General features: G+C 51.3%; 1 protein-coding gene and 1 pseudogene across 2 annotated transcripts in view; one reads left to right on the top strand and one right to left on the bottom strand.

Annotated features, from left to right (window-relative positions):
• Positions 1-313, bottom strand: part of LOC105547695 — an 886-nt pseudogene extending 573 nt beyond the window's left edge. The window contains exon 1 of the transcript XR_001007255.1: positions 98-313. The product of XR_001007255.1 is annotated as a heat shock protein beta-1-like (transcript). The remainder of the gene's footprint in view (positions 1-97) is intronic.
• A 941-nt stretch (positions 314-1,254) lies between these two features.
• Positions 1,255-9,984, top strand: part of CCDC22 (coiled-coil domain containing 22) — a 14,906-nt gene continuing 6,176 nt past the window's right edge. The window contains exons 1-6 of the mRNA XM_011991355.1: positions 1,255-1,472; positions 2,840-3,017; positions 7,747-7,879; positions 8,617-8,723; positions 8,849-8,915; positions 9,016-9,194. Coding sequence (XP_011846745.1) covers positions 1,423-1,472; positions 2,840-3,017; positions 7,747-7,879; positions 8,617-8,723; positions 8,849-8,915; positions 9,016-9,194 — 714 coding nt within the window. The 5' untranslated portion in view covers positions 1,255-1,422. The remainder of the gene's footprint in view (positions 1,473-2,839; positions 3,018-7,746; positions 7,880-8,616; positions 8,724-8,848; positions 8,916-9,015; positions 9,195-9,984) is intronic.

Genomic DNA, 9,984 nt, shown 5'->3' with positions numbered 1-9,984 from the left:
AGCTCGTCCGGGGCGAAGTGGTTGACATCCAGGGACACGCGCCAGCGGTCCGCCGTGTGCCGGTTCTCCGAGACCCCGCTGCTGAGCTGCCGGCTGAGCGCGCGGCTGTAGGCGGGCGGTGGTGTGCAGGGGGCTCACGTAGCCTGGTCAGTTGCTGGTGCCAAACCACTGCGACCAGCCCGAAGGCCTGGTCGAAGAGGCGACTGTGCGGGTACCAGTTGCGGAAGGGGTCCCAGCTGGGGTCCGGCAGGAGCCATAAGAGGACGCGGCTGTCGGTCATGCTGCCAGGCTCTGCTTGGGACGTCTGCTTGGACAGGTGTCATTTTTTTTTTTTTTTTTTTTTAAGAGATGGTGTCTTGCTGTATTGCCCATGCCAGTCTCAAACTCCTGGCCTCAAGCGATCCTCCAGCCTTGGCCTCCAAAACTGATGGGATTGCAGGCGCGCCTCAGCTGTTCAAGAAATGGTTACATAGATTTCTTTTGCTTTATTTATTTATTTATTTAGAGACAGAGTCTCGCTCTGTTACCCAGGCTGGAGTGTAATGGCACAATCTCAGCTCACTGCCACCTTTGCCTCCCCAGTTCAAGTGATTCTTCTGCCTCAGCCTGCCGAGTAGCTGGGACTACAGGCATGCGCCACCATGCCTGGCTAATTTTTCTCGTTTTAGTAGAGAGGGGGTTTCAGCATGTTGGCCAGGCTGGTCTTGAACTCCTGACCTCAGGTGATCCACCCGACTCAGCCTCCCAAAGTGCTGGGATTACAGGCGTGAGCCACTGCACCTAGCTGGTTACATAGATATTTGCTGTGTAATTATTCTTTGGAGTGTACAAATGTGTATCATATTAAAGCATTTATTGAATGCATGAATACTAGTAACTATAACTTACATAGTGCTTTCTTATCTTATGTGTCAGGCACATAGTACAACATGCTTTATATAAATTAATTCTGTTTTAATCCTAAAAAGCAGGTACTGTCAATAGTCCCATTTTACAGATGAGGAGACTAAGACATAGGGAAGTAGTCGCTCTGTGTTAAAATTCTGCCCTTAATGTGTACACTTTCATAGCCTAGAAGATGAATGCCGCCTTAAACGAATGAGTTAAGAAGCCCCTTTCTGTCCGGCCCCTCCACTCCCCACCACACGGGTTGTTGCTTTTTCCCTTGGAAGAGCCCACTGGACTGCAGGTGGAAGAACTACAACTCCCAGCAGCTATTGCAAGCTCAACCTCCGTGCACACTCACCCCCAGGCCTCACATCCGGCATGCGCCGTGCTCGCTCTCAGAACTACACTTCCCAACTCTCCCCACACGGCCCGTGACACTCTGGACCGCGAGCACGGAGCAGGGTTTCTACAGCTGCTCCCCACTTTCTCGGACCCGGCCCTGGACCCAGCCCCCGACTCCGACACGGCTCCACCATGGAGGAGGCGGACCGAATCCTCATCCATTCCCTGCGCCAGGCCGGCACGTAAGGACAGCGCCCCCGCCCACCCGCGAAGCCCACATCCGGGACTCTAAAGCCCAGGACCCCTTTCCCGGGAACCTTAAAACCCGGGACCCTGACATTCAGGGCTCCAACTCAAGGATCCTAAGACCCTTACCCCCTTAACACACACACACACCCCGCCCTCCCTGACACCGACATCAGGGGCCTCCCAAATCCTTTGACCATGATATTTAGTACACCCAAAGTTCTGGGACCCAGACACCTTGAGACGTTACAACCTTGAAACCTCAAGACCCGGGACCCTGTAATCTGGGGATCTTAACATCAACATCCTGAGACCCTGTTATGTGGAGACCCTAAGACCCCTGTGTCCTAAGAACCAGGGAGCATAAAACCCCAGGACCCTGGCACTCAGGGACTCCAAAAAAATCCCTGGACCGGATACTTGGGATCCTTCAAACTCCAGTTCCCCAAACACCTGGGGCTTAAAAAACACCCAGGATTCTTTTTTTTTTTCTTTTCCGAGATGGAGTCTCGCTCTGTCTCCTAGGCTGGAGTGCAGTGGTGTGATCTCAGCTCACAGCAGCCTCCGCCTCCCGGGTTCAAGTGATTCTCCTGCCTCAGCCTCCCAAGTAGCTGGTATTACAGGCGTGTGCCACCATACTCGGCTAATTTTTGTATTTTTAGCAGAGACAGGGTTTCACCATGTTGGTCAGCCTGGTCTCCAACTCCTGACCTCAAGTGATCTGCCTGCCTCCACCTCCCAAAATGCTGGGATTACAGGTGTGTGAGCCACCGCGCCCAGCCAAAAAACCCCAGGATTCTAAAATCTGACATCAGCATTTGGTCGCCCTGATGCACGAAGACTCCTCCGTTCAGGGACCCTAAAAACCCAGGATGCCAACATCTAGGGAGTATGATTTTTGTATTGCTTGAAACTAGGTGGTCTTGATATTCAGGGATCTTTATACCCAGGGATCCTGACATTTGGAACTTCTGAAAACAGCAGCCTCCTCAAATCTAGTCTTCTCAAAACTCTAGCAGCTCAATATGTATGCAAAGAACATACTATCTGGGAACCGAGAAACCCAGAGATTGTGCCACCTGGACCCTTTAACCTTTCCAGACCCCCAAATTTTGATATTTTTCTAAACTTAGTTCTCTTCTATCCACCGTTCTCCTACTCCAAGATCTTAGGACCTGAGGATTTCCCTAGTTCCTGGTTTTCCAAATGGAAGTCACAGTCACCAACATCCAGGATCTGTCTGAACTGTAGGCATCCTCCCTGCCTCTACCCTGGTACTAGTGTTTCCAAAAGGCTGCAGGGCTCAGCCTGATCCCTCTTGCCTAACTGTTCCCCTGATCAAGCCGGTCCCCTTGTTCTTCAGGGCAGTTCCTCCAGATGTGCAGACCTTGCGCGCCTTCACCACTGAGCTGGTTGTAGAGGCTGTGGTCCGCTGCCTGCGTGTGATCAACCCTGCTGTGGGCTCTGGCCTCAGCCCCCTGCTGCCTCTTGCCATGTCTGCCCGGTTCCGCCTGGCCATGAGCCTGGCTCAGGCCTGCATGGTGAGTGGCCCTCCTGCCAATGCACACATCCTCTTCCTTCCTCTTTTACAAAGTAACCAAGCTCCTCTGCAACACTTGCCTTTCCTCTGCAACATTTGCCTTTCCTCTGCAACACTTACCTTTCCTCTGCTACTTTTCCAGCGGCTTAGCTTTCATTAGTGGTTAAGGCTGCTGACTGTAGGGTCAAACTGCCTGAGTAGTTTAGATCCTAGTCCCACCACTTTGTAACTGTGTGACCCTAACCCTCTGGGCCCCAGTTTTCCTGTTTGTGAAATGGGGATGGTAAATGTAGGGCTGTTATGAGGAGCAAATGAGTTTATCCAGTTTGCACCTGGGCTGCTCCTGGCTTCTATGTTTTAAATTTAGCTGCAAAACACCACCCCCACCCCATAGTATTCATTTCCTAGTTCCAGGAAACACCCTGTCTGGGTCATATACTCCTAAACTAATCACTCTCTCCTCTGGCCCAGTCTGGATGACATGGTCATTCCTTTTTTTTTTTTTTTTTTTTTTTGAGATGGAGTCTCGCTTTGTCGCCCAAGCTAGAGTGCAGTGGTGTGATCTTGGCTCACTGCAACCTCCGCCTCCCGGGTCCAGCGATTCTCCTGCCTCAGCCTCCCGAGTAGCTGGGATTACAGGCATGCGCCACCATGCCCGGCTAACTTTCTTTTTTGTGTTCTTAGTAGAGACGGGGTTTCACCATGTTGGCCAGGATGGTTTTAATGTCTCGACCTCATGATCCACCCGCCTTGGCCTCCCAAAGTGCTGGGATTACAGGAGTGAGCCACTGTGCCCAGCCTTTTTTTTTTTTTTTTTTGATATGAGGTATCTCTCTGTCACCCAAGCTGGAATGCAATGACGTGATCTCCGCTCACTGCAACCTCCATCTCCTGGGTTCAAGCGATTCTCCTGCCTCAGCCTCCCGAGTAGCTGGGACTACAGGCATGCACCACCATGCCTGGCTAATTTTTGTATTTTTAGTAGAGACGGGGTTTCATTATGTTGGCTAGGCTGGTCTCGAACTCCTGACCTTGTGATCTGCCTGCCTTGGCCTCCCAAAGTGCTGGGATTACAGGTGTGAGCCACCGCGCCTGGCCGACACGGTCATTCCTATAGGACACTGTGATTAGCCGCTCCTTCAGGATCCCATGGAGTTGGGATAAGGATGATTACCCAAAGGAAGTCATGCTGGTTACCTAAAAGAGTGTCTCTGCTACCTTACCTCTGTGGGAACCACACATCCTGCCTCTGCTGACAGTAATTCCAAAAATGTCTCTGTGATATAATAAAGAAAGTACTTTTCTTTTTAAAAATATTTTAATTTTTTTAGAGGTAAGGGTCTTGCTATATTGCCCAGGCTGGTCTTGAACTCCTGACCTCAAGAGATTCTCGTGCCTCTGCCTCACGAGTAGATAGGACTATAGGCACATGTCACCCTGCCCGAGAATTTTTAAATTTTTCATAGAGATGGGGTCTTGCTTTTGCAGAGATGTTGCCCAGGCTGGTCTCAAGCTCCTGGCCTCAAGCAATCTTCCTGCCTTGGCCTCCTGAGTAGTTGGGACTATAGGCATGCACCACAGTGCCTGGTAAAGAGCCATTCTGATGAAGCACTCACGCATCCCCAGTATAGAGCTGAGTCCAGTGCCTGTATTCAAGAGCTCCAAGTAATGCTACCCTCCCGGCTCACTCACTCTGTGACTTTGGGCCAGTCTCAACTTTTTTTTTTTTTTTTTTTTGAGGCAGAGTCTCGCACTGTTGCCCAGGCTGGAGTGCGTGGCGCGATCTCAGCTCGCTGCAACCTCCTCCGCCTCCCGGGTTCAAGCGATTCTCCTGCCTCAGCCTCCCGAGTGGCTGGGATTACAGGCATCTGCCACCATGCCCAGCTAAGATTTTTGTATTTTTAGTAGAGATGGAGTTTCACCATCTTGGCCAGGCTGGTCTCGAACTCCTGACGTTGTGATCCACCCACCTCAGCCTCCCAAAGTGTTGGGATTACAGGTGTGAGCCACCGTGCCTGGCTCTCTTAACCTTTTTGAGGCTAAGTTTCTACATGTGTAAAATGGGTATAAGAATTGTAGCTACCGTATAGTGTTGCTGTGAGGATTAAACATGAGTTAATGTGTGAAAAGCTGGTTATAGTAAGCTTTGCATAAATGGGATTACTATTATTGGACAGGTCTGATCTGGAACCTGTGGCTACATAGTGAATGGAAACACTTTGAACTGACCCGGGAAGTACATGGTGGTGAAGGGACGATAGAGTAACTACCGTGAAAACTTTCATTTAGATGTAGGGGACTGGGTGGCTAGAGCTGTTAAATTTGGGCCTTGCTTGTGTGGTCTCTGTCTCTTAGCAACAGGTCTCAGAGCTCCCTCCATCCCTTGGATCTCAGGTTCACCCAGCTCTCAGGAGTTGTCACGTTCTTCTCTCTGGGGCTCTTGGTGGCCTTATGAGGCAGGCAGTCTGTCCCCTGGCCCAGGACTGTATGTATTCTTGAGGTTAGCACTTAATAGGGGGGAAGTTTTGTCTTCTGTTTGCAGAGGAGAGTACACAGGCTCAGGCTTCCCACAGTTCTCTGCTCTTCTCTCGGTGCTGTCTCTCTTGGATTTTGTTTACCTGCTTTTGCTTACACTGATGTTAGTGGGGGTTAGTAACTATGGCTTTTCCAGTGGCCAGGAAGTACATATGGGCTGGGCATGGTGGCTCTTGCATGTAATCCCAGAATTTTGGGAGTCCGAAGGGGGAGGATCAGTTGAGCCCAGGAGCTCGAGATCAGCCTGGGCAAAATAGTGAGACCCCCATCTCTACAAAAAATAAAATAAAAACATAGCGGGGCATGGTGGCACACGCCTGTGGTCCCAGCTATGTGGGAGGCTGAGGTAGGAGGATTGCTTGAGGCTGGGAGGTCCAGGCTGCAGTGGGCTGTGATTGTGCCACTGCACTCTAGCCTGGGAGACAGAGTGAAACCCCATCTCCAAAAAAAAAAAAAAAAAGACTGAGGACGGTGGCTCATGCCTGTAATTCCAGCACTTTGGGAGGTGGAGGCGGGCAGATCACCAGAGGTCAGGAGTTTGAGACCAGCCTGGCCAACATGGTGAAACCTCATCTCTACTAAAAATACAAAAATTAGCCAGGTGTGCTGGCACGTGCCTGTAATCCCAGCTACTCAGGAGGCTGAGGCAGGAGAATCACCTGAAGCCAGGAGGTGGAGTTTCCAGTGAGTCAAGATTGCACCACTGCACTCCAGCCTGGGCGACACAGCAAGACTCTTGTTTCCAAAAAAATAAAAAACAGGTATGTATGGTTGTCTGGCCCCCAGCAGCCTTGGTTTACCTGCAGCAGGCAAAAGGGGTTCTCTTAATCCAGCTGTGTGCTGTCCCTATAGCCCCCCTCTTCATCTCAGCACTGCCACGTTCTGGCATCTTCATTTTCATATGCCCTGCTCCTGGCAACAGTTTCTGCACCTTAGCCACGTCCATATTTTGGCACCTTTCCCACTCCTGGAATGAGTTTCTGTATCAGTCACAGCTCTTTGATTGCATATGTTAGAAAAAACCCAAAGTAAAATACCTTAAAAGCCAGTGATTTTCATACTTATTTGACCTTGAGCCTCCAAAATAAATATATCTTGCATTGTGACCCACTATACTCCTAAGTATAGAATAATGATGGCTTCTAAGTGTACCCTGTGCCAGGCCCTGTGGTAAATAACATGGCGTTAACTCATTTAATTCTCAGGACAACCTTCTGCTGTATATACTGTTGGTATACCCTCTTTCAGATGAAGAAAGTGAAGCACAGAGGGGTTAAGTGATCTGCCTGAGGCCATATAGTTGGTAAGAGGCAAAGCTTGGGTTTGAATCCAGGAAGTCTGCTTTCAGAGGCTATGCAGTTCTAAAGCAGTGGCAACTCTGGAAGAAAAAGGCTTTCGTAGGCTGGGTGTGGTGATTCCTACCTGTAATCCCAGCACTGTGGGAGGCCGAGGTGGGCAGATTGCTTGAGCCCAGGAGTTTGAGACCAGCCTGGCCAATATGCAAAACCCTGTCTATACTAAAAATACAAAAATTAGCCGGGTGTGGTAGTGTGCACCCGTAATTCCAGCTACTCGGGAGGCTGTATGGGAAGATCACTTGAGCCCAGGAGGCAGAGGTTCCAGTGAGCCAAGATCACGCTATTGCACTCCAGCCTGAGCAACAGAGCAAGACCCTGTCTCAAAAAAAAAAAAAAAAAAAAAAAGGGAAAAGGCTTTCTTTCTCTCCTGGCCTGCTTCCTTGGTCCCCATCCAGAACCCTCATGAGTCCTTTTGTTCTGAGCTATTGTGCATCTGGTCTTTTTGGCCTGTTTATTTTTAGGCACTCTTTCTATAATAGGTAGATTTGCTCTTTACCTATGATATGGGCTCCAAATATTTTTTTTTGACTTTGCTTATTATATTTTTCTTTAAATATTTTCTTTCTTTTCATGCATTCAAAAGTACCCATCTTTTCTTTTATGGCCTCTGGATTTTGAGTCATAGAAAGGCCAGAGCTTTAATCTTGTTTCTTGTTCTCTGTAGCGTTGACTGTCTTCACTCTGTGGCTCCCCACAGGGCCCAGAGGCCTTGGGGAGCCGGGGGAGATTGGGAGGGTGGTGGTTAGTGAGAGAGTGGGAGTGTTTTCAGCCTAGGCCCAAGTCTCCCAGGGCAGGAGGACCCTGCCTGCTTCCTGATGGCCCCCCACCAACCCTCAGGACCTGGGCTATCCCTTGGAGCTTGGCTATCAGAACTTCCTCTACCCCAGTGAACCTGACCTCCGAGACCTGCTTCTCTTCTTGGCTGAGCGTCTGCCCACCGATGCCTCTGAGGATGCAGACCAGCCTGCAGGTACTGGGTGTCTGGGGTGTGGGTTGGGGTGGTGAGGGGAGAGGGGGGCCTTCTGGGGGCTGTAGGACTGAGAGAGGTAGAGGTAGTGAAAAGGTTGATGAGTAGGGATGGCGGTATGTGCCTTCAGGAGAGCTAGGCAGGAGGATTAGGCATCAGAGAGGGGCTACAGGGCAGGGGGCAGGGGGCTGAGGTTGAGCTGACCCCGGTGGTGCATTGGTGCTGGGAGGGGCCTCCCTGACTCAACCCCTGTGCCCTCCGTCTCTCTCACTCTGCTTTAACCACTTGGGCCTCCTGGGTCCTTCTCAAACACACCTCAGTACACTCCCGCCTCTGCACCTTTGTATCATGGGTTACCCTTCCCCTAGGTATCCTCATGGTTCACTCCCTTACCTCTTTGAGGTTAGCCTCCTCTCCAAAGCCCTCTCCTGATCCCTGCCTGGCTGCAGTCTGGATGGTACTCAGAATCCTATTCATGATCTCTTTCCTCTGTTAGCTTGCCGGCTCCCTGAAGGCAGGGACCTTTATCCAGTTTGTTCCACGAAGTAGCCCTAGTGTCTAGAACAGCGACCTGTACAGAGTAGGTGCTCAGTGTTTGTTGAATGACTGAACGTGAGAACGCAAGCTGGATAGATGTGTATCTCTGGATGGGGGTCAGGAGTGGAGGCTGGTCTCCTAGGATATACCCTTTTGGATTTGCAGCTTTGTCACCTGATTCACTTCCTTCCCATCCCCCATAGGTGACTCAGCTATTCTCCTCCGGGCCATCGGGAGCCAAATTCGGGACCAGCTGGCACTGCCTTGGGTCCCGCCCCTCCTTCGCACTCCCAAGCTGCAGCACCTCCAGGTGGGACCCCCGATTCCCGTGGATCTTCTCTTGTCCCTGTCCGGGTGCCCAGGGTTTTGGCCCCCTACCCCTGGCGACCCTCTTCCCACTTCATCCTGGAGGTTCTGAGCCTGCTCTCCCACCAGGGCTCAGCCCTCCAGAAGCCTTTCCGTGCCAGCAGGCTGGTCGTGCCCGAATTGAGTTCCAGAGGCGGTGAGCATGAGGCTGTGGGGAGGGGTGAGGAGGAAGGTGGGGGGGACCCTCATAGCGTTGGCCATGCGGCAGGGCCAGCTGACTCTGTTCCTGCCTCCAGAGCCACGGGAGTTCCAGGCGAGTCCCCTGCTGCTTCCAGTCCCTACTCAGGTGCCTCAGCCTGTTGGAAGGGTGGCCTCACTCCTCGAACACCATGCCCTGCAACTCTGCCAGCAGACGGGCCGGGACCGGCCAGGGGATGAGGACTGGGTCCCCCGGACATCCCGCCTCCCACCCCAGGTACAGCCCGATGCCTGGCTCCCTGCTGTCCGGGCTGCTGCTCACTGATGCTCCCGCTGGTCCTGTGCTCCTCTCCTTCCCTACTTTGTCCCTCCCTTCCGTTGTTTCCCCTCTGTGTGCACTTACCCAGCTCCCCACCTGAAAGAACACTGGAGTCAGAAAAAAGGAGAACCTGGGACAAGTCAGTATCCCTCCTCAGAGCCTTGGTTTCCTGTGCTAAAAAATCGGATAGTAATAGTGCTCTCCTCTCAGGGTAGTAGTTAGACTGAATAATGTGCATGAGATTCCTGGCAACCGGAGCAATCCGGATACCTGCCTTCATTCATTCATTCATTCATTCATTCATTCATTTGGAGTCTTGCTCTGTCACCCAGGCTGGAGTGCAGTGGCATGATCTTGGCTCACTGCAACCTCCATCTCCCGGGTTCAAGTGATTCTCCTGCCTCAGCATCCCAAGTAGCTGGGATTACAGGCTTGCACCACCACACCTGGCTAATTTTTATATTTTTGGTAGAGGCAGGGTTTTGCCATGTTGGCCAGGCTGGTCTCGAACTCCTGACCTCAGGTGATCTGCCCACCTTGGCCTCCCAAAATGTTGGGATTACAGGCATGAGCCACCGTGCCTGGCCCTACTCTTTCTCTGTTTCTGCACTTGTCACTGATGTTCATTTTTCCGGTTTCTAGGTTTTTGCACTATTTCTGCCTGTCCCCATTATTCTAGTTCTGTGTTTTTGCTGCTTCTCTTTCTTACCTGTCTCCTCATTTCTGTACTGAATTTCTCTCTCGCTCT

Source organism: Mandrillus leucophaeus, unplaced genomic scaffold (genome assembly GCF_000951045.1).
Source record: "Mandrillus leucophaeus isolate KB7577 unplaced genomic scaffold, Mleu.le_1.0 Scaffold395, whole genome shotgun sequence".
Lineage (NCBI taxonomy): Eukaryota > Metazoa > Chordata > Mammalia > Primates > Cercopithecidae > Mandrillus > Mandrillus leucophaeus.
This window is presented reverse-complemented; position numbering and strand designations above follow the sequence as displayed.